This window comes from Rhinolophus hipposideros, assembly GCF_964194185.1.
Source record: "Rhinolophus hipposideros genome assembly, chromosome: 10".
In the NCBI taxonomy this organism is placed as follows: Eukaryota; Metazoa; Chordata; class Mammalia; order Chiroptera; family Rhinolophidae; genus Rhinolophus; species Rhinolophus hipposideros.
The window spans coordinates 23,492,361-23,516,271 of record NC_138056.1 but is presented as its reverse complement, the minus strand read 5'-3'; the positions used below and the strand labels follow the sequence as shown (position 1 = coordinate 23,516,271).

Here is a 23,911-nt window from a genome sequence, read left to right as displayed (position 1 = left end):
TTTATCTTGGATAAATATCTTGGTTTCTGAAAGAGGGGTACTGAGGTACTGAGTTTTAAATTTTTTCCCAAGATCACTAGGTGATAGTTGGAACTGAAACCCAGGCTGTAAATCATTGACATTTTCAATGGCCAATCCCAGCTCCCATCCTATGGGGCCTGAGAAAAAAAGCTTAACACAGTTAAGCTGGAACATGAAGGCAAAGAGATACAGTAAAAATGAGCAAGTACCAGAGTGCCAAAGCCTGGACCATATCCCTGCTCATTAGATGAGCCCCAGAAGCAATAGAAATATTAACAAGGCAAATTAGCCATCAATGGTTAAAAAAAAATTGCCTGAAAGCAAGGAAAATCATGTTTGTAGTTTCATTTAAAATTTTTGCCTTTTTCTTTTTTCTTTCTTTTGGAATCTATGATGTCTGAAATATATACCATGGCACTTTAGGAGCCACCATGGTTTATAAAGATAAGTTTTAATTCCTCCATGTGGCTTATGTCCCTTGCTTGCCTCTCCAGCTCCTCTCTCAGCTGTGTGTGCCCACAGCACCCTCCACCATAGCACTTGCCAGGCGTGGCACAATTGTTTGTTTACTAGTTTCCCTCACATGACTCTAAGTACTGACCTCAGTGAGGGTAGGGGTATGGCCTGGTGCGTTGTAGGAACCCCAGGATCTGGCACAGTCCCATGCACATGAAAGGACTTCAGTGTAGACTTGGGCTTTATACCAGCAAGGAGTGTTAGTAATAGAGATTAGGTCTCTTGTAATTGTTGCAAAATGAATGAAAGGCCCAGGTATTTCGCCACTATGGTAAATAATGTCAGAAATTTCAGTTCAGGGCCTGAAACCAGTATTGCCCCAAGACTGACCTTTCCCTCTGCCTAACAAAATGCTTTGCACAAAAGACACTGAATTTTAAACCTATGTACCAATAAATTCACACATAGAGAAAGTCTCAAAGCTCTATTTTTAGTAGACTAATATTAACAAAAGGGTTTATGACTTAAGAGGGTTGCAATTGTCATATGACATATAAGATTGATTGCTTACTGTGTGTCAAGTATACTTCTAAAGGTTTGACATGTATCAACTCAGCCCTTAAAACAACCGAGTGGGTTAGGTACTCATCATTTCATGTTGTAGACGAGAGAGAGAATCTATGATTTGCTCAAAGTTACACAGCATGAGTTTAAATCTAAATAGTCAAGTTTCAGAGTCAGTACATGGACTCCTCAATCAAGCACTGGGATCTCATCAAGCTTCCTGCTCCAACAGAACACCTTTCCGGAGTTGTTCCTCCTACTGGATGAGGCTAAAGCACACATTCAGTTCTCCACATCTGCCACCAAACTTGGGTCTCCTGCCTTGAAGCAGAATCTCCCAAAATCCCGTCTGTGCCACTTTCATCAGATACCTTAGCTTCCTCGCAAAATGCTGCAAGCTTCCATGCCTAGAAGCCTTGCCATTTGCTGTGCCTAGCAAACCAACTTTAAATGTTACCTTCTTTCACTTCTCCTCCTCCTCCAGGCCAAAATAGCCACCCTCACCTACATTTCCACAAGCCTCCACTGAATAGTCACCATGTTCTCACTCTCAGTTGCTGCTGTGTGGATCTGCCTCCCTCACTAGACTGTGGGCTTTCTGAGGAAAGGGCTGGTGTCGGGCCTTGAGGACAGTCTCATCGGGGAGAAAAATTAAATGAAACACGATTTAATGACCAAAATCGCTGAGAACTAATTTATATCTTGTCTAAGTCTGGCAAATAATGTTGAAGGGAAGACCCCATTTACAACACAAAGGAAACCTTTTAAAGATACTTATTTGCTATGTCTCAATTCCATGGTAGTTGCCCTGAAAATCTCGGTCCACTCTCTCTAAATGTTCATGGAGAACCCAGCCATGGTGAAATCTCGCCTCTCTTACTGCACAGCCCTTTCCCCTTCTGGATCTTTCTATCTCTTAGGCTAGCAGTGTTCTGTCCTTGCCATATGAATCCAGCCAGCCCCTCCAGCTTCCTGTTTTGGACTCGCCTCTCTATCCTATCAACAGCACATGGTCTAAGTACAGCAAGACTGGGTGCGGAGTGGGGTCGGGGGAGGCTATGACTACTCAAGGTTTATATTTTTTCTGATCATATCCACCTTTGTGTCCTCAGCTACTAACTCAGGGCCTGGCACGTGATTGGTGCTCTTGAGTGTCTTTCTTTCTCCTCTCCCTCCTCCTCTTTGAGGAAAAGCCCAAATATGTCCAAAGCCTTTCCCAAGTGGGTCCCAACATTCCTTCTCCTCTCTACCTCCCACTTCTCTCTAATGGAGTCCTAGCCTTCAAACAAGCAGCCACAGGGCTCCAAGCATGCATTTCTCTCCCTGCCTTTGCTCAGCCCTCTTCTTTCTCAGTGCTCCTGGCTCCTCTATACCCAAGCTGCTCCAAACCTTGCCCTTCTTTCAGTTCCACTTTGCCCAGACATCCTGCCACCATCATCCCTACCTCCCTGTCCCTAGCATCACCACTGGCTGTCAGGACCATTCCTCCTGTCTTGTAGTGTTGCCTGAATCATGTCCTGGACTGGCTTTTTCATTAGTGTCTCAAACTGACTCCTTGAATCATGTTATTGCCTAGTGTAGACTGCAAGTTTCTCAAAAACAGCAGAACTAATTCAACTGAACAGCAAGCTTAAATAATAATAACCCCACAAGGCATTACTATATTTGAACAAATCTTAGACGCCTATGACTTCCGAAAAGCTATGTGAAAAATGTGTGTCTTAGGTGAAATATGGTTTTATCCTACATTGCTGAGCCTTGAGCACACCAGGCATGTTCTGCCTTTGGGTTTTGCCCTGGCTGTCTTTGCTCAGATGGCATCTTCTCAGCGAGGTCTTCCTTCACCCTATTTACCATTGCAACACCCCATCCCTAATTTTCATTCTTTTGCACGGATTTTTCTCCATAGTATTTATCAGCAGCTGACATATGCATAGCTAATATTTGTTTATTGCCAGAATTACTTCCATTAGAATGTCAGCTCTAGGTGGGCAGGGGTTTTGTCTATGGCTGTTGTCCTCAGTGCTTAAAACAGGGGCTACACATAACAGGCAATCAGGAATATTGTTGAATGAACAGAGTTGGAGCTTCATCAGGTCAGGGATGTGTGTTTTTGCTTACCTCTTACATCCCCAGTGCCTAGAATAGTCGCTGGCAAACAGTGGGCCCTCAATAGTTATTGACGGAGAGATGTATGAAGCTCCAATGAACTAGGTGATGCGCTTAAGGCCCTTTAGCCTGGCAAGGGAAGAGTAAGGAGGCCATTTGGCTGACTCAGGGGCCTTTTGTCCCCCTGGGTAGTGACTGCTTAATTCTATTTGAGGAAAGGGACTTTTATGAAACGACTTTCTCCTGGTCTCCCAATGAGTAGTGTACTGCTTCACGCGTAGTATGGCTGCAATAAATATTAATGTTTATATAATGTGGTTTAACTCAGCATGTTATTGCAATTAGGCCACAGCTGCTTCAGTTCCGCCGGGGGTGACATGGGCATACAGGTGTCCACTGGCCCCTCAGAAAAGTAGGGAACAAATCTGTAGCACAAAGTGCGTTTTGACCATCTGCAAAGGGCTTTCCAAAATCCAGGCTGAGGAGCTTTCTGGTCTCTTCAGCCCGTTGCCCATGACCATTTACACCTGCCTCCCCTCTTTTTCGGGCCGGACAACCTCCCTGAAGAGCTCCCATCCTCTAGGCCGGGTACTGGCAGGGAAATGAGGGGGAGGGAAGCTCACATCCCCACTGCCCATCCCGACCTCCGCCGCGCCCGGGAACGGCCGCGAGGGGTCCCACTCCCTGGCCCGCGGTCGCAGGGGCGCGCGGGAGAGGGGGGCGCGTGGCGGCTCCGCGCGGGGATGCGCGCGCGCGCTCCTGCCTCACCTCCCTCTCCTGCTCCCGTGGCTACGTGCTTTCTTTGTCAATGAGGCGCCGCTGCGAGCTGCAGTAACACTCTCGGCCCGGGAGCCGACCTGGACCCGGGTCCCGAGCGGGCACGAGCCAGCGAACGAGGAGGGCTGGGCGGAGCGGCCGGAGCTGGTGGTGGGAGGCAGGGACCCCAGTGCCCCCAGCGGTCGCAGCCCCCGCTCCTTGCAGCCTCGCCCCCTCGGTCTGCAGCAGCAGCCCGGGGGAGGGGGCCTCGGGCGGCGCCCAGCCCACCGTCGCTTCCCACGGGCGGGCTGGCGTGCAGTGACAGCACCGTGGGAACCCCGGGACCCGGGCCGCTGAGCGGGTGAAGCCGCGGCTCCCGGAGCCCGCCCGGCGCGGCAGGACGAGCCAGCAGGTCGCGCCGCCCGGCGCCCCCGCCCTCGGGCGCCCGGACCATGGCCGGAGATGCCCGGTGAGGACCGGGGCTCCGAAGGCTGGGCTCCCCGGCGCTGTGCGGAGCGAGGCATCGGCCTGGATGTGTGAAGCGTCCCCATGGCTCGGCAGGAGGCGAAGCCGCAGGGCCGGAGGGAAGCTGGGCTGGCGGCGCGGGCGCGCAGGGGCCGGCCTGGGGCACGCGGGCTCGGCGGGGTCGGCGCGGGCGCCGCGCGCGCTCCGGGCGTGAAGGGCTGGGGGCCGGCGCGGGGCCCCGGAGCCGCCGCGGCCCAGGAAGCGCCGCCGCCCCTGCTGCTGCCGCTGCTCCTGCGACTCCTGCTGCTGGCGGCCCTGCCCGGGCGCGGCCGGGCCAACCCGGGTAAGCACCGGCGGCGGCTGGGCGCTCGCGGAGGTTTCTGGAGGAGCGGGGCCGCGCGTCGGAGCAGGCACCTGCGGGTGGCGGCGGAGGGAGAGGGCTTTGCAGCGCCCGCCTAGGGCTTCCTCCGCCCCGGGCGGCTGCAACAGCAGCGAACTGTTGGAAATCTGTCCCCCGGGAAGGCACCGCTGGGCGCGAAGTGACAAGGGGCTTCTGCATCTTCTTTCTGGACAAGTTGCAGATCTTTCCTAGTGGTCCCGCAGGCACGCTCCATTTAGATAAAGACCTGGTGTGTTTGGGGCACCATATAAGGGGTGTGTTTTAGTAGGACACGTTTCAGGGTGGGGACGTCCACTACATTTTCCCTGTTGGGTGTCCACAAGGGGTTTTAACTGCATGAAATGGCCAGAGTTTTAGGCAGTGCCCATGTGGGCTTCCCAAACAGCGTTTCCCCCTCTGTGTTGACAGGAGACCCCTTTCCTTTGGGGGTAGAGGTACCTACAATCTGTGCTTGCATCTGGCAAAGGGATCTCAGCACAGATCAAGTATATAATCCACTGTTTGCAGGTTAGTTAAAAATAATCACGCTTGGCTTTTCGATTCTCAAGAATCCTCAGAAAATATATTTCGGTAATTCTTGGACGGTTCTGAGACATCTGTGTCACCATGTGGGGAGAATTAGTCTACTAATGCGCTGCAAAACTTACACTGTGCAGTCAGCAATTGTCTTTGAAAGAAGAATGATTATTATGGCATTTGTAAAGGGCAGGGCTTTGTTTGTGATGAAATTCTGGGCTCTTGGTATGTTTCGTTTATCAAGGAATATACCTCTTACTTCAGCTAATAAGATCCTGTAGTTTTGTGGTCTTCAGGGATGCTTTTTTCCCCCAAGTGTGCCCCTTTCCCCAAATTAAATTCTCTCATCATGAAGGAACTCACACTGTTTTAAATAACAAGGTGTCAGGTTAAAAACATTTCCTATCTTCAACAGCTTAATTCAAAGCCCATTTTCCTTTGATTCACTGAAGGGGTCACTGACATGACGTGTCTTTGTGTGCAAGTGACTGACTGTCCAGGAATTTTCTGTTGTGATTGTAGTGATTACAAAGTTTGGTCATCTTTGGCTGTGTGCCTGAGACCTGAGAAAAGCCTCTGAAGAATTTTAGCCCTCAATTTTTATGCGTCTAGCAGTTTTCAGTGATGTTTATTGGTATCATGGTTAAAAGTAAGTCCTGAGTCAGACACATGTGAATACCTTAGTATTCATTGGCTCAGAAACACACTTTGAGTGTTTATTTAAAATGAATCAGATCCTTGATAGTTTTGTAAACTGTTCATGAGATACTGGCTTTTGGATGTTCATTTGAGTGCAGATACCAAAAACTGTCCAGCCATTTGTAATGTATGAAATTTGGATGTATGTCCTGCTCCTTTTCAGCTGATGTCAGATGATTTCCTCTGATCGGTTTTGAACTTCTGATCTCCTTTCCTGCCTCTGTACATTGACCTTCTGAACCTCTGTGACTTTGCTTGGGGTCTTCTTTCAGACTGCCAGAGCCTGACTTAGGGGACTTCCAATCTACACCTTTTGGATGTTGCCCAGGTGTCCTTTTTCTTTTTTCTCCGAGTATGACGATCAGGGGACCACTAGGAAAAATGCTTTGATTAAAGTGATGACAAAAGTCATTAAAGATGATGTTGTTCCCCAAAGTCCTGTCTTTTCCCATCTCATGGGAGTGGCTTGCTGCTTCCTCTGTGCTTTTTGGGTGCTCTTCGTGCTGTCACCCTTGATGAATAATTCCCAGTGGTCCAGCTCACCTGTGGATCCAGAGTCCATCGCTGAGCTCCATGGTTTCCTGTGTGTTTGCTGCTGATTCAATTTCATGACTTGTTTCTCTCTCAGTGGAAGAGGTAAACATTGGGCTTCCTTTTTTTGCCTCCTGCCCTCTTGCATGTGTTCTATGATTTCCACCTGCAGCAGCTTCCCTGCCGAGTCGCCTAGTCCCGGACCAATTGCAGGGCATCCCAAGGAGTTTTGTGAGGAAGCAGTGTCAGGAGGGAGGCGGGAGAATGGACCCACTTTTCTGGGACCTTTAGCTTTCAGCAAACAACCTTGTTTTGAACTTTTCCTGAGGGCTACCTGCAGTTTGGTGCTGCCACTCACTGCAGAATTGTGTCTGATGCTGAGTAGCATGAGCAGCCAAAGCCATGATGTTGAGATCCTGCCACAAGTGCTAGTTTGCTATAGCCTTTCCATTTGCGTGGTTGCTGTTCCTTGCTTTCTAAGCAAGGCTAAGCTAGACATTGGCCTCGGTTGAAAGATGGGTAAAAATATATTTGTTTCTGGTAAATGCTGTAGCACTTGTGTAGGACCTTCATGTCCTGGAGCCCCTGCAGTATGTTCCCAGCCCACCTCCATCCACTCCATCCCAAGTTCTTTTGCTTTAATGTTCCTGAGGAATTGGGGTTTCTTCTCTTTCTCACATTAAGAAAAAGCTCCTGCCTTGAGTGTCTTCCCCCAGACGTCCTCTCCTAACTTCCATCTCTACAGAACCCTTGCTTCCAGGCAGTAACTTCTGTTTTGGATGTGGGAGATTGGTGTGAGAAAGAAGGTTCTTTATAGCAACGAACTCTGACACCTTCTATTCTCCTCTGCCCTCTGGGGCTCCAGGCAGAATGGTAAAATTCGAATTTGACTTCTTGATCTTTTTAACTACAGGTCATCCATTCAGTTCATGTCAGTTAAACATTTACTGTCTGCCCATTGGTTGCAGGTACAGTCCTCATTCCTTTATGTGACCTTGTCTTTTGGGCCTCAGTTCTCTGATCTGTAAAATGGGGATAATAATAGCTCCAATCTAATTGGGTTGTCATGCGGATTAAATGAGTTAATGCATCAAAAGTGTTTAAAATAATGCTTGGTACATAGTAGTAAATGCTCAGTGAATTCTAGCTGTGTCGTGCGGGGTGTCAGGCGGGGTGTCAGCTCCCGCTCTCCACATAAGAACACAGGACATGGTGAGGCCAAAAAGGAACACCCACGGAGCCATAAGTAAGGGAGTCATATCACTATATTCTCACCGGCGGCATCCGCCTCTCTACAATCCGCTCTTGCTAGCCCCCATTTCTTTTGCTAGCATAGCCACGGCAGTTATATTAGTGGCCAATGGCTTACAGGTTACAGCTGACGGCCAACTAGCCACAGCTGCTGGCCATCTGATCACAGTTGATGGCCATTTACTCCCCGAGCCAGCACCTTTCTATGTGAGGCCGAGAGCCTGGAAACTGCTTTTTGGGGCTTTGTCCCCACAAGCTGTTTGTATAAAATAGCAGAAATTGACCGAACATTTACTGTGTTCATGTGCTTTGCTGGGGCAGGGGATACAGAGGTGAATAAGGATAAGGCTGTCTGTAGAAGCCCCTCATGAAGAGGGGGGGTATGTGCCCTTAAACACTGATATGTATGATCAGAGCTAATAAAATGAGAAAACAGTTAATTCTGGAAGAAAAGGGGCCTTTGAAGAATGAGTAGGTGTTGGCAGGATTGATGGTAGCATTTCAGGCAGAAAGAAAGTAAGGGTTCTTTGTGTCCAGAGCACAGCCTGCTGAAGGGAGGAGTACCCTGGACTCTATCGCTGTCCTGGGGCTTCCCCAACCCCTCCTTACAGGATGCCCCACCCTCCAGGCCCCCCCTGAAGGGCTCTCTGCTTCTACCCACTTGTGAATTGCTTGTTATCTTTGTTTCCCTCTTGCTTGTTACAATGCTCAGCACAGAAGAAGCACTTATTAAAATTGTAGCCTTCTTTCACTCCTATTCCCTTAGTGTGGCTGACTCTGTTAGATGTTAGAATAATTGTTTCATTTAAGTAATAGTAGTAAATAAAGAATGACTGCTTTATATGGGGGACTATATTTGCATTTTGAAAGAAGGATTTGCTAATAACAGGAAATCTCTAATTTAGCACAATCTGTGGGGAAGATAATTTTGACCAAAGATGTCTTTCTTGCCCCTTTCCAACCTTGTACACACCATCAACTTGGAGTCCCATTTGAAATAGGTGCACAGTACCTTCGTTTGTTCATGCATTCATTCATTCATCCATCCATCCATCCATCCATCCATCCATCCATCCATCCATCCATCCATTCATTCAGTATATCTCGAGTGCCTCAGCTTTCTGAGGTTGCAATAATGAATGAAAAGAAGTTCCCATTACCATGGGACTTAGGAACTAGCCCCAGTGTGTTCCAAACTTTACTCTGCATGTAAATCGCTTGAAGATCCTGTTTGCACGTAGATCCCAACTCAGCAGGTCTGGGAAAAGGCCTGTGGTTCTACATTTCTAACAAGCCTGGGCATGCTGGTGCCAGTGTTTCATTGACCCCAGTTTGAGTAGCAATGATAATAAACAAGTCAAGGTAGGTTGACTTGGTAAGAAAAAAGTCTTATGCAATGGGTTCAAGAGAGGAAGGAAGAGAGAAATCGGAGACAGTAAAAAACAAAACAAAACAAAAAAAAACAACACCCAACTCTTTCAAAGTCTTTTCTATAAAGGAAAGCAGAGTAATAGGGGAGGTGGGTCAAGAGAGGGTTAAGATAGGATATAATTACATTATGTTTGTACTTTCTCATTTTTTTAACATTGAAGGTGTACATCAAGAGTGTTTGATTTGGTGGGTTTTTCTCCCCTGATATAGAAATCCAAAAAAATACCTTTGGACTTTTTACTCTCAGTGTTATTTATTAATGTTTCAAAAGATATTTGCGAGATGTCCCAAACCTTGCCCCCCCACCCCTTGTCTTCCCCAACACACACACAAAGTAAAGAAGAAGATTTTTGGAACAGAAACAGAAGTCAGATACTTCCTCCCTGCCCCTCATCTTCCTTAAAACTGAACGTCGCTGTGGAAACTTGGAGACGCTGACATGTGATGACAACCACAGAATCTCGCAGAAGCTTACATATCTCAGGTCTTAAGTTACTAGAATATGATCTGGGAATATTCAAAATGAATGTGCATGCTTCTCTTTTCATTTTCATTAACCTTCAAACCCATATTGTGGTTTTCTTTCTTCTTCTTCTTCTTTTTTTTTTTTAACCAAACAACAACTCTACTCTTCTCTAGACAAAAATGAATAGTTGGAATGACCTTAAAACATTTTCGTTGCTTGACAACATATTACAGGGGATTTCTAAACACACAGAGGGACACATTATTCTAGGTCATGGAATGGCTGCCTTGGGTGGGACTCTTTGGGGACTTAACAGCAAAGGAGCAATTTAGCAATCTGGGTATTGTAAAATGTCAGTTACTCTAGCGGGAGGGAAGGTAGCAAAGGAGTCGTATTTGTTTGGCAATATTTATTAAGCACCTGGCATATGCCAGGCCAAACTCTTCACTAAATACTGGATGGAGGTTTAGTGGAAAACAAGTCAGGCCTCTCCCTGCCTTGAAGCAGTCTGTAGCCCAGGACAAGAAACCCTTACTCAGTGCGCAGAGCAGCAGGTCGGTCAAGTACCTCTGTGAATTTGGTCAGGTGGGGGATTTGGCAAGATAGAAAGTACCTGCCTTGTCCAAAGAGGCAGTCACCGCTCAGCTGCAGCCTCTGTGTGTGTGTGTGTGTGTGTGTGTGTGTGTGTGTGTGTGTGTGTATGTGTGTGGTGGTGGTGCTCAGGGTGCGAATAATATTTTAATAACTATGCATGGTGTCAGGGGGGTATTAGACTTATTGGGGGGGATCACTTTTTAAATTGTATAACTGTCTAACCACTATGCTGTACACCTGAAACTAATGTAAAATAATACTGAATGTCAACTGTAATTGAAAACAAAACAAAGCAAAAAATAAAAAGAAAGAAAAGCGGGATCTTTATTTAAAATCTTGTTTTCAAATGTCACCAACGAATTCAGATTTTTGAAATGTCATCTCTACAAATAGAACACACCCATGAGCCACAAGTTTTTTCTTTCTTTTTTGAAGTCAAGTTTATTAAGGTATAACTTGTATAGAGTAAAATTCTCCCTTTATAGGCGTGCTGAATGATGAGTTTTGACAGAAGTGGGCAGTCCTGCGTCTACCACCACAATCCAGGCACAGAGCGATTCTGCCGTCTGCTGCCTCTGTGCAGTCCGTCTGCTCCGCCCCCATGCCCACTCCCTGATAAGAACCGATCTAGTCTCTGTCCCTATAATTTCGCCTTTCCTTGAGGGTCATATGAATGGAATCATGCAGTGTGTAACAGTTGGTGTGTGGCACCTTTCGTTTAGCATAATGCTCTGAGAATCATACCCGTCATTGCACGTACTTATCTCCAGTTCTCTCCTTTTTCTTGCAATGTAGTATTCCACTGCAGCACAGTTTGCTTAGCCATTCCCCAGCTGATAGACATTTGGGTTGTTTTCAGTTATTGGCATAAAAGTCTTTGCATGGGCAGTTTTTATTCTCTTGGGTAAATATTGAGGAGTGGGACTGCTGGATCATATGTTACGTACGTGTTTCACCTTGAAAAACTACCAAATTCTTTTCCAAAGCAGCTGTTCAATTTTGTATTCCCATTAGCAATGTGTGAGAATCCTGGTTGCTCCTCTTATCCCACTGGCACTTGGTTTTGTCATTTAAAAAAAAATTTAATTTCAGCTAGTCCAATAATTTTTTAGTAGTATCTTCTTGTAATTTTAGTTTGCATTTTTCTAATTACTAATGATGTGATTGTTACATCTTTTTATCTTCTTGTTTGCTATCTATAGCTCTACTTTGAAGTGTTTGTTAAAGTCTTTTGACCATTTAGGAAACTGGATTGTTTGTTTTCTTATTATTGAATTTTGAGCTTTAAAAAAATATGTATTCTGGATACAAGTCCTTCATCAGATAAGCTTTTTGCAGATATTTTCTCCTAGTCTTTAGTTTGTCTTTTGATTTTATTAACAGTGTTTTCCAAAGAACAGAAGTTTTAAATTTTGATTAACTTCAGTTTATCAACTTTTATTTTTTATTTTTTTAAAGATTTTATTGGGGAAGAGGAACGGGACTTTATTGGGGAACAGTGTGTACTTCCAGGACTTTTTCCAAGTCAAGTTGTTGTCCTTTCAATCTTAGTTGTGGAGGGTGCAGCTCAGCTCCAGGTCCAGTTGCCAGTTGTTAGTTGCAGGAGGCGCAGCCCACCATCCCTTGCAGGAGTCGAGGAACTGGCAACCTTGTGGTTGAGAGCCCACTGGCCCATGTGGGAATCGAGCTGGCAGCCTTCAGAGTTGGGAGCACAGAGCTCCAACCGCCTGAGCCACCAGGCCAGCCCCCAATTTATCAACTTTTAAATTTAAGGTTTGTGTTTTTTGCATCCTACGATAGAAATACTTGCCTATCCTAAGGCCACAAACATCTATGATTTCTTCTAGAACTTTTATAGTTTTATTTTTACTTTTAGGTCTGTGGTCCTTTTAACGTTAATTTTTTTATATAGTGCAGGGTAAGAGTTGAGATAATGTTTTCATATAAATGATTAATTGTTCCAGCATCATTTACTGAAAAGACTGTTCTTGCTCCATTGAATTGGTACCATATGTGTGTGGGTTTATTTCTGGACTCTAGTCTGCTCCACTGATCTATACTTCTCTCCTTATGCCAATACAACACTGCCTTGATATTTCTAGCTCAGTTTCTTAACCTTAGCACTGTTGACATTTGGGGCTGGATAATTCTTTGTCGTTGGGGATTTTCCTGTGCATTGTAGGATGTTTAGCAGCATTCCTGGTCTCTGCTCGCTCGATGCCAGTAGCTCCACCCCTCCCCACTTGTGACAACCAAACTATCTCTAGACAGTAGCTTTTTGTAGAATCTTTGGGATTTTCTAAATAGAAAACCATGTTATCTATGAATAGACAGTTTTGTTTTTTTTTTCAGATCTGTATGCCTTTCATTTCTTTTTCTTCCCTACTGCACTGGCTAGAACTTCAAGTATGTTGTTGGATAAGAATGGAGAGAGCAGACATCCTTGCTTTGATCTCACTGTTGGGGAAAAACATTCAGTCTTGGGGCCGGCCCAAGGCATTTAGAGCTCCATGCTCCTAACTCTGAAGGCTGCTGGTTCAATTCCCACATGGGCCAGTGGGCTCTCAACCACAAGGTTGCCAGTTCAACTCCTCGAGTCCCGCAAGGGATGGTGGGCTCCAGCCCCTGCAACTAAGATTGAACACGGCACCTTGAGCTGAGCTGCCGCTGAGCTCCCGGATGGCTTAGTTGGTTGGAGCGCGTCCCCTCAACCATAAGGTTGCTGGTTCGACTCCCCCAAGGGATGGTGGGCTGTGCCCTCTGCAACTAGAAACGCAACTGGACCTGGAGCTGAGCTGCGTCCTCCACAGCTAAGACTGAAAGGACCACAACTTGAAGCTGAACAGCACCCTCCACAACTAAGATTGAAAGGACAACTTGACTTGGAAAAAAGGCCTGAAAGTACACACTGTTCCCCCAATAAAGTCCTGTTCCCCTTCCCCAATAAAATCTTTAAAAAAACCAAAACATTCAGTCTTTCACTATTAAGTATAATGTTAGTTATTGTTTTGTTTTTGTTTTTCTTGTAGAGACTCTTTATTAGATTGAGGGAATTCTCTTCCACATCTAGTTTGCTGTGAATTTTTATAATGAATGGGTATTTTTAAGAAATAATATAACTTTCTTTTTTAAAAAGATTTTTATTAAAAATGTAGTTAACATACAATATTATATTAGTTTCAGGGGTGCACAATAGTTATTCAACATTTATGTACTTAAAGAAGTGATCACCATGATAAGTCCAGCAACAATCTGACACCATTATATGCTATCACGACATTGTTGACTGTATTCCCTATGCTGCATATTACATCCCCATGACGTATTTGTTTTATGCCTGGAAATTTGGACCTCTTATGCCCCTTCACCTTTCCCACCCTTTTAAACATTTTCAATTACAGTTGACATTCAATATTATTTTATATTAATTTCAGGTGAACAACATAGTGGTTAGACATTTACGCACATATAATTTAAGAAGTGATCCCCCTGATTAGTCTAGTACACACCTGGCAATATACAGAGTTATTACCATATTATTGACTATATTCCCTATGCTTTGCTTTACATCCCCAGGATTACTTTGTAACAACCAATTTGTATTTCTTAATCCTTTCTTCTTTTTATACCCACACCCTCAACCCCCCTCCCATCTGACAACTATCAAAATGTTCTCTGTATCTATGAGTTTATTTATGTTTGTTTGTTAATTTTGTTCTTTAGATTTCACATATAAGTGAAATCATATTGCATCTGTTTTTCTCTGCCTGACACTCCACTCAGCACAATACCCTTTAGGTCCATACATGCCATCACAGATGGTGAGAATCCATTCCCTTCCGTGGCTGAGCAATATTCCATGTGTATGCGTAACACCTCCTCTTTATCCGTTTTCCATCAACGGACACCCAGGCTGCCCTTCACATCTTGGCCATTGTAAACAATGCTGCAATGAACATATGGACGCACACTCAAAGTAGCACTTTGGGTTTCTTCAGATAAAAACCCTGAAGTGTGATTGCTGGGTCCTTCATTGTCTCTTCTTATAGCCTTTGTTTTTTTGTCTGGTGTAAGTATTGCTACCCTAGCCTTTTTTTGGTTTCCATTTTCATGATACATCTTTTTCTATCCCTTTACTCTCTGTCCGTGTATGCCTTTCAGTCGGAAGTGAGTCTCTTGTAGGCAGGATATGTAAGGGTTTTTTTTTCCTGAATGGATATTCAGCCCTTCTATGTCTTTTGATTGGAACATTTAATCCATTTACATTGAAAGTAATTGTTGATAGATATGTAGCTATTGCCATTTTATTATTCATATTTCTAATTTAATTTAATTTATTTCTTTTTGTCTTAAAGAAGTCTCTCAGATTCCTTGTAATACTGGTTTGGTGGTGATGAACTCCTTTAGCTTTCTCTTGTCTGGGAAGCTCTTTCTGTCCTTTGATTTTAAATGATAGGCTTGCTGGGTAGAGTAGTCATGGTTGTAGGTCCTTTCTTTTCATCACGTTGAATATTTCCTGTCAATCTCTTCTGGCCTGCAAAATTTCTGTTGAGAAATCAGCTGACAATCTTATGGGAGCTCCCTTATAAGTTACTAGTTGCCTTTCTTTTGCTCCTTTTAGGATTCTCTCTTTGTCTTTAACCTTTGCCATTTTAATTATGATGTGTCTTGTGGGCCTGTTTGGGTTCATCCTATTTGGGACTCTCTGCACTTCCTGGACTTGTATGTCTGTATCCTTCACCAGGTTGGGAAAGTTTTCAGTTATTATTTTTTCAAATAGATTCTCAATTACTTGCTTTCTCTCTTCTCCTTCTGGTACCCCTATGACGCAAATGTTACACTTGATGTTATCCCAGAGGTCCCTTAAACTCGCCTCATCTTTTTTGGGGGGGAGATTTTATTGGAGGAGGGGAACAGGACTTTATCAGGGAACAGTGTGTACTTCCAGGACTTTTCCAAGTCAAGTTGTCCTTTCAATCTTAGTTGTGAAGGTTGCAGCCCAGATCCAGGTCCAGTTGCCGTTGTTAGTTGCAGGGAGCACAGCCCACCATCCCTTGCGGGAGTTGAATTGGCAACCTTATGGTTGAGAGGACGTGCTTCAACCAACTGAGCCATCCGGGAGCTAAGCAGCAGCTCAGCTCAAGGTGCCGTGTTCAATCTTAGTTGAGGGGTGGGGCAGCCCATCATCCCTTGCAGGAGTCAAGGAGTCGAACCAGCAACCTTGTGGTTCAGAGCCCCTCTTGTGGTTGTGAGCCATTCGGCCACCTGGGAGCTGAGCAGCAGCTCATTGACCTCACTCCAGCTGCAGAGGGCACAGCTCGCTGGCCCATGTGGGAATCGAACTGGCAGCCCTGTTGCCCAGAGCTCACACTCTAACCAACTGAGCCATCTGTCTACCCCCTCGTCTTTTTGTATTCCTTTTTATTTCTTGCTGTTCCAATTGGGTGTTTTCTGCTACCTTGTTTTCCAAATTGCTAATTTGGAAAATTAATCTGGTGTGCTGGTGATTCCTAATAGTGCATTCTTCATTTCAGTTATTGTGTTCTTCACTTCTGACCATTTCTTTTTTAATGGTTTCTATATCCTTTTTTATGCTTGCTATCTCTTTGTTGAAGTTCTCACTAAGTTCCTTGAGCATCCTTATAGCCAGTGTTTTGAACTCTGTCTGGTAGGTTGCTTGTCTCCATTTCATTTAGTTCTTTTTCTGGAGTTTTCTTCTGTTCTTTCATTTAGGATGTGTTTTTTTATTTGTTTGTTTTCTCATTTTGGTTTGCTCTCTGTGTTTGTTTCTATGTATTAGTTAGATCTGCTATGTCTCTCAGTCTTGCTGGGTGGTCTTATGTAGTAGGTGCCCTGTGGGGCCCAGTGGCACAGTCTTCATGGTCTCCTGAACTGGGTGCTCCAGAAGTGTCCCTTGTGTGGGATGTGTGTGTCCTCCTGTTGTATATGAGCCTTGATTGCTATTGGCACATCAGTGGGTGGGATGACCCTCAGGCTGATTGGCTGTGGAGTTTGGCCTTGTCCACAGCTTATGGGCTGCTGTGCGTGGGGCTTAACCCACTGTTATTCGCCTCAGTGGGCTTTGGTGCCTGTTGAGACTGCCCTTTGTGTATGCTGCTTGTGGGGCTAATTTGGTGGTGCTCTACTGTGGTCTGAAACCAACCTCCAAGTATGTTGGTTCTGGGGTGTCCTGGGAGGGGTTCCAGTGCAGGCCCAGGTCAGCCACTGCCTGTGACCAGCTGGGGCCTACCTGGTAGGAGCTACAAATTGATCTGCAGTTGTTTGCTGCCTGTGCTGATCCTGTAAGTGCGTGGAAGAGGCCATGCTGTGAACTGAGGACATCTGCCACTAGAATTGGCCTGGGGTAGCTCTGCCAAAAGCCAAGACACCCTGAGGCCACCTGTTGGCTTCTTTAAGTTTCAGCCAACAATAGAGCCTTGTGCAGTATGCAAGTTGGATGAAGCAGGGTCTCAGGGAGTTTCACTAGAATGGGAAGAGTTGTGGTCACCTGGTTAATGTAAATTCTGGTTTGGTGCCAGTGCTGAGCCTAGAGTGACTAAGCAAAAGTCTTAGAGCACACCGAGGCCAGTTGCTGCCTGTCTGGGGTCTGCTGGACTCTGGTAGTTTTCCAAGAAAGGGTGCAACGTGGGTGGGCCTGACTGCTCATGGAGAAAGTGCCTCAGGGGTTGGGGGAGTTTGGTGTAGCAGGGTCCCAGCAGAGCTCACCAGACCAATCAGATTCAGATTTGGCCCTGTGGGGGAGGGCTCAACATAGGAAAGACGGTGCCTACCTGTTGGCTGCATGGGAGCAAGATGCCTCACAAAGAAAATGGCGACTGTCCTCCAGCTCTTACACCAAAGCCTCACCCTTCAGCCTGCCCCCCATATGCCTCCAACACCGTCAAGTCACTGTCCTTCCACCGGAGCCCAGGGTGAGTGCCTGAGTGAGTGAGTCTGTGTGTGGACTGGTAAGAGGACGTCTGGGTTTTCCACAGCCTCCTATCTCACCCAGATGGGCTGAATACCCACTGTTTGTCACAGCTAGATGTTAGGGGGGCTTATTTCTCAGCACCAGTACTAGGGCTGGGGAGCCTGGTTTGGGGATGGGGTTCCTTGCTTCTCTGGGGGAACCTCTGTGGTTGAGATATCCCTCCTAATTCTCAACCATCACATGGAGGTTTGGGGCCCATTCCACTCCTCCTACCAGTCTTGACGTGACTTCTTCTTTACATTTTTAGTTATGGGACTTCTGTTCAACTAGACTTCAGATAGTTCTCCAGATTGATTGTTCTGTGACTTAGTTGTAATTTTAATGTGTTCACGGAAGGATGCAGGCACAGTGTTTTTCTACTCCGCCATCTTGGATCTCCACCACAGATCTTCTAGAATGAATGGGTATTGAATTTTGTCAAATGTTTTCTCTCTTGAAATCATCACAGGTTTTTCTTTTTCAGTCTGGAAAAACAAAAAAGATGAGTTGATTTTAGAATGTTGAACCAACTTTGTATTTCCTGGGATAAACTCCAGCTTAATCATGATATATGTTCCAGCTGGGTCTGATCTTCTAATCTTTTTGTTAGGAATTTTTAAGGTCTTATGTTCATGAAGGATCTTTGCCTATAGCTTTGTTTTTCTGAAATGCTTTGTCTGGTTTTGGAATAATAGTAATGCTGGTATAAAAAATTGTAGGGAAGTGTTCTCTCTTCTGTTTCATGGAAATGTTTGTGTAGAATTAGTATTATTTCCCCCTTTAGGCTTATAGTCTTATAGATGAGATTGAAGATTGTGCAAAGGTTTCTGTAGTAAAATAAAAGGTATCAGGTACCTCTAGTACATTTCCTCATTCTCAGGACTGCCAGTGGATACTTCCTAGACGTTAGGACAGAGGTTTTGTTCAGGCCTAGAAGAATGGCCTGGGTGAGGGAAAATCGAGTTGGATGCATTCAGGAAACAGGTCACCGTTGGCTGTTTGCTATTTATCAAGTCACTTCACTTTTCAGGGCCTTAGTTTTTTCATTTGTGAATAAAATCCTCAAGATATTCCCTTCTTCCCCCAATCTCCAGGCTGTGTGGTTATGGCCTCTAAGCTGATGTTTTGGTGGGTTAGAATAACTACGTTTCTTACCTCTTCTTGTATTAATGGTAAGTGCAGTCACGAACTCTCATTCTGAATAGGGAACAGTTTCCCCATATTTTGCTGTTACGGTTCCAACTTGAAGCCCAGATAAATATTGGTTTATCTTTATTCTTCATTGGCTTTTAAGAAATTGTAAAAGTAATATATACTTTATTAAAATCAAATAATACATAATACATGCAGTAAAATGCAAAAGGCCCTGTTGGCTCTATTGCTGTTTCCTAGAGTTGTGCTGTCATGCAAGTATGGTAGGTCCTTTCAGACTTTTTTTCCTATAAATATTTATGTACATATCTTCACTGAGTTGTGTAGTTTTTTAAGAGATAAAGGGTATAATATTTAGTACCTTGCTTTTTTCACTTAGCACTATATGATGGCTAAATAAATAAATTCTGTCATAAGAGAATTTGAACTTCTCCCTGAAACATAGAAAAACCTTTACTATAAAATAAAACAGTTTTAACACACTTCAGGTCGAATTCAAACCTACAGAGTTAAAATATCTCCTTAGAACATTCTTCCTTTTTTCTCTAATCCTTGGCTCCCTTCTGTGGAATACTCCCACAGATGTTTAAGAAAAATCATGGACCCTTTAAAACACCAACTAGGGGTCAACTCTGTATGTAAACCAACCAATGTAATTGTAAATAAGGCCAAGTAGATGCCTCAAGCATTTAGCCCAAGGTCATTGCTGCACCTGCCATCTGTCCACTCAGGCGAGACTTTGCCTAATGCATTTTAACCACGAGAGGAGTATTTGATTTATATATGTTAAATCTATTCTTAGCTTGAAATAGCCTGACATCAAAAACACAAAATGGCTTTGGTATTTATGCAGTACCTGTAAAAAGGAAGGTCTCAAATATTTCTAACTTCACTCTTTCGATGTGCAACATGGGATTAAGTGCCAGAAGGAAACCAGTATGCGGAGACCTACCTCTATCTCTGTCCTTGCTAATGAATCCTGCACCTCTGCCATGTGTCTTTCTATTTGCCAAACATCAAGAGTAAACCAAGGGAGCCTGAAAGCCATGAAGTCTGAGAAGAAAATGTGTTGAAATTAACAGTGCAGCTTATAAGCCTTTGTCAAAAAGAGCTGAGCAAAAATATCTCTAAACCTACAGATTTCATTATCAAATAATGAGTCTTTGTTTTGAAAAGAATAGGAGCATCTGGATTATGAGCATTATTCTGAACATAATTAAACTGGATGGAAGTGTATTAAAAATCATCACCACGGAGCTGTCTTTGGCAGTTTCCTGTTATATTAATACTGCAGGTGAACATACAAATCAACCCGGTGAACCCGACAGAAGCTAAACTTTTTTATCGGTGGGATGGAGAATTTCTTCTCTCTAGTCCAGCAATAACAATGACGTTTTAAACAAGTGTTTTTCCTTTCTTATGGCTAATATATTTGCTTTTCCCTACAAGGATACTAGTCCCTGGAGTTTGGTATAGTACCTCACAATTGTTTAAGTTTTCACTCTTTTTTATTTGAACCTCAGTTCATTCCTAAGAGAGAGTTGAGGAAGTAATTTGCTAAAGGTCACACAATGGTCCAGGGATTTTTACATTATTCTGTGATTCAGGGGACAGATTACCTACAGACTCAACTAAAACTAGCTCAAGTACGGGGCCTCAAGCCACAGGGGAATCTCATGTGACGTATTCATTATAGGAATGAAAACTGGGCCATGTGGACACTATAATTAATTGATAGAAATCATAGCTAACATTTTTGAGCATTTACTACCTGTGTCAGCTCTTGATTTTCACAACAATGCTATGAAGTAGGTTCTTTTATGAGCCTCATGTTTCAGATGGGGAAACTGAGGTATAGAGTAATTTAATAGTAACTCATCTAGTGTCACATAGGTAAGTGTCAGAGGTGGGATTTGAACCCAGGTAGTTTGATTCCATAGCCCTCAACCTGTTTCAATAGTAAGAGGCTGGGGTTGCTGGCTATGTGTCTTATGGACCGACCTGGTGGCCTCTTGCCTCTCTCTGTTCCTGTAGGCTAGGTCCGTCCTTCCACCTTTTCCTGCAGACTGGCTTTCTCTGCTTACCTGTACCTTCTTGGTTCCTCCATAAATAAACTTTACATGGGCTTTTGCTTGCGGTGGTGCTCACTGCAGCCAGAGTTGGCAAGACTACTCAGTTTTAAGTGCCCACCATCCAGTTCTCTCTCTGTTGCAGTTCTGCATTTCCCTGGAGGGAAGATCAGGCTGCCATAGTCTGGCCAATGGAATGAGGGTATCCCTCATCTGATTAGCGGAAGCCAGAGGAGAAGGGGCACGTGGTATAAAAATGACTTCCTAGGTTGACCCTCCTTTCAGCCATGGCCTTTTGTAAAGGGCAGTTTTAAATGAGATGGTGTGGATAGAGCAAGTTCCCCCAAATTTGTGTCCTCCCTCCCAGCGGTAACAAACAGGTTCATGTGCTGGTAAGCTGGCTCTGTGGACAACAGTGGTGACAAGAGGCCTGATTTATAGTGTTGGACAATTTACATGGTATGAACACTCCCACCAAGGCTGATTTCAAGTTACCAGTGTGACAACGGAGTAGGGAAGAGATGGGCACAGTTGGCTCAGTGTGACACGATCCTATCCATCTACGGACCAGATACAAGGCAGCTGACAGAGTAAGTGCAGGATGCATTCAAGGGCTTTGAAGTTTAGGCTTAATAGGCCAACCAATTAGGGTTATAATTATGTCAAAGGGAATAAGATTTCAAGAAAGAGAGGGAGGAAGTTAGATTTAGCACATGCAACCTAAAATAGCTTGAGGTATGTCGTCCCAAGTGTGCAATCTACTAGGCACACAGAAATGCTTTCTGAAATATTGCAATTTCTTTTGCCTGTAAGGTCTCACTTGTGCCATACAATTAACGCTTTCACCAGTTTTAAGCTGTCAGACCTGATTATTTGGGGGGAGGCATTGGTTTTGTTGTGTGGCACTGAAAGGTATAATTTTACCTTGTTTCAGATGTTAGCACTTCCTTCTCATTTGATGTTCTCATTTCCTCTACCTGACAAACCTAGAGATGCGAAGTCCACATGGTGGCCTGTTAGACGTCTTTTAGTTGAATACACACTATTAATCTTGATTGGAGGCTTTTATTTATGACCGTAAGGCCGTCCTCAGTTCATGTAATTATGCTAAAAGCCAAGACCGTCTGGTGACTACACCCTCTGCCAGCGTGTGAGACCCCTTCACAGATCTCAAGGCCCATCTACTTGGCTCTTTTCTTGTGCACATCTAGGAAGGGGACTGGAGTCTTGGCTTCAGTGTATTACTCAATTCTGCTGATGTCCCCCATTTTTCCTCCTGATGTGACTGTCACTAATCCTGGCCAGCTCTCATGAAGGGTGGTGTTGGCCATGAGGAGACAGAGTGAGGGAGTGTTGACAGTATACATCTTTCCTTAGACATGGAGTTCCAAGTGTCCTACTGATGGAAGGTCAGTGTCATTACCTAGAAAAACAGCACAATTAGTTTATTCTTTTAATTTCCCTGGGGATATAGCAAGAGGAGAATTTTACAAGATTCTTCTTTTATGTTTCATTGGAGATTTGTCTTAATTTGTGGATATGTTGACTTCTAAATAAGACGGCTAACATTTATGAACAGCTACTATTATGTTAGTCACTAGATCAAGAGTTTTATGTACTCGTCACTATGACACTGTGAGGTGATAGAGAAAAAAACAAACAAATAAATGCTCAAGCAAACAAACAAACACACCACTAGTTTTTTGCCATGGATCGTGCCCTACAACTACTGCAGTTGTGTTATGGCTTACTCTTCTTTATTCGTAGCCAAGTTAGAAGAGAAAACCCCCCTAATTTCAGCAATCTAACACAACCATTTTTAGGATTGGTGGCTTTTCTTTCATCCCTTTTTGTGTGGGCCTTTTACAAACATAATTGTAACCATAAGGCATCATGGTTTCCAAATCTTTAGAGTCAGGTTTCTAGGTGACATACCATGGGCAATTTTTATGTTTCATCTATAGTCTGAGTTAAAGATTTAATAATCAATTATATCTCCTATTTATCTCTTCTTTCAGGAATTTTCTGCTCCTTCAGCTCCAGTTAGTGTTTATAATATCCTAAAATTTTTGGGGGGTGGGGTGGGGAGGGAGGAGAATATATTTCTTCTCTGTTCTAAATTTTTTGGTTTATTGTCATGAAGCTAATGAAGAACTGCTAGAACAGAATTCAAATGTCTTTACCTTTTTAGGATTCTATTTTCATTAAGCCCAAGGGTTACAGGAGATGCAGTTTTTATCTTCCGGTAGCTTTTTCTGTTTAGGTGAGATAAAATTCTCGCAAGTTACCAAGCTTACCTGGTGGTTGAGACTCCAGGTGGTGAGCTGGCCATCTGGTGAAATGGACATCACCTCCTACAAATAGGCATCTCCCATGGTGGAATGCCATCCAGAGGGTCATCATTTTGAATCCCCCTGGCTCTGTCCATGGCCCACTGGCCATCTGTTCTCCTCGACCCCAGGGTTTATTTTGGCTTTGCATGCTGACAGATGAGCTCTCTTCTGAGTCACCTGTGCCCACCTTGGTCTTATTACTACTTTTTAAAATCTCCTAAACCTTTGAAGTGGTTCCAGATTACACCCTCTCAGTTTTGTGAATTCAGAATGACAAAGATGAAGAAGGAAGGAGGACGTGGCCATGTTTTGGTCACAGGCTGTGGCACTCCTGTTCCTTTTTGTTACGGCTCATCCGCTTGTGGGCTCAGTTTTTTGGCTCATCATAAAGCCAGCCCCTCCCCTCATGCTGATAGGAGACTGGGTTTTGATTCCTTACTAGTTAGTTGCTTATCTCAAGCCATCATGAAGCAGGATGCTTAATAATCTGTTCTGAATTTAGTATTAATAGAAAAATAATTTCTATTATTTTGACATAATGTCATATATTTCAACAATAATTTTGAAAGTCTTATTAGTTTCTGGCCTTTCCAGGTACAGCACATCTTTAAGAGTCAATGACACTTGCAAATATGTAGAAATCAACCAACCAAATATGTACGGAACATACATAATGAGCTAAGGAAGGCCAGTGCTAGGTGAGGTTTCCAAAGTGGTACCAATAGTGCTTTTAAGGAAAATACACAGGGACATGATTGCGTGAAAATACTAACCGGATATGAAAGGTAAAGCATCCAGATGCAAAGTAAGTGCAAAGTAAATGGAATAGAGAATAAATGTTAAAATAATGTATCTCATTTTTATTCCTCATGGACTGGGCTGTCAAATTCAGCACGTACTTTACTCTAGGTTACAATCGGAATGGACTGGTGGGTCCCCAATGATAAGGACCTGTCTGAAAGGGCAGCGATGGGTGAGTGTCTGTGCTCAGGCTCTAAAATGGCACTAGAAGTCCTCTGGGAGCTTCTGAATTGTTGAAAGTGAAGTTGGCATTTTGCTTCGGAAATATATTCTTACCACAACTCACAGTGGAAATTATGGCATAAAAGTGTTTTTAAACTGTTCCTA

The 23,911-nt window shown here is 44.1% G+C and overlaps 1 protein-coding gene across 3 annotated transcripts in view; it reads left to right on the top strand.

The window, feature by feature from the left end:
• Positions 1-4,324: 4,324 nt before the first annotated feature.
• Positions 4,325-23,911, top strand: part of KIAA1549L (KIAA1549 like) — a 268,405-nt gene continuing 248,818 nt past the window's right edge. For all 3 annotated transcript variants that reach the window (XM_081063643.1, XM_081063642.1, XM_081063641.1), the window contains exon 1: positions 4,325-4,714. In XM_081063643.1, coding sequence (XP_080919769.1) covers positions 4,456-4,714 — 259 coding nt within the window. In that variant the 5' untranslated portion in view covers positions 4,325-4,455. The remainder of the gene's footprint in view (positions 4,715-23,911) is intronic.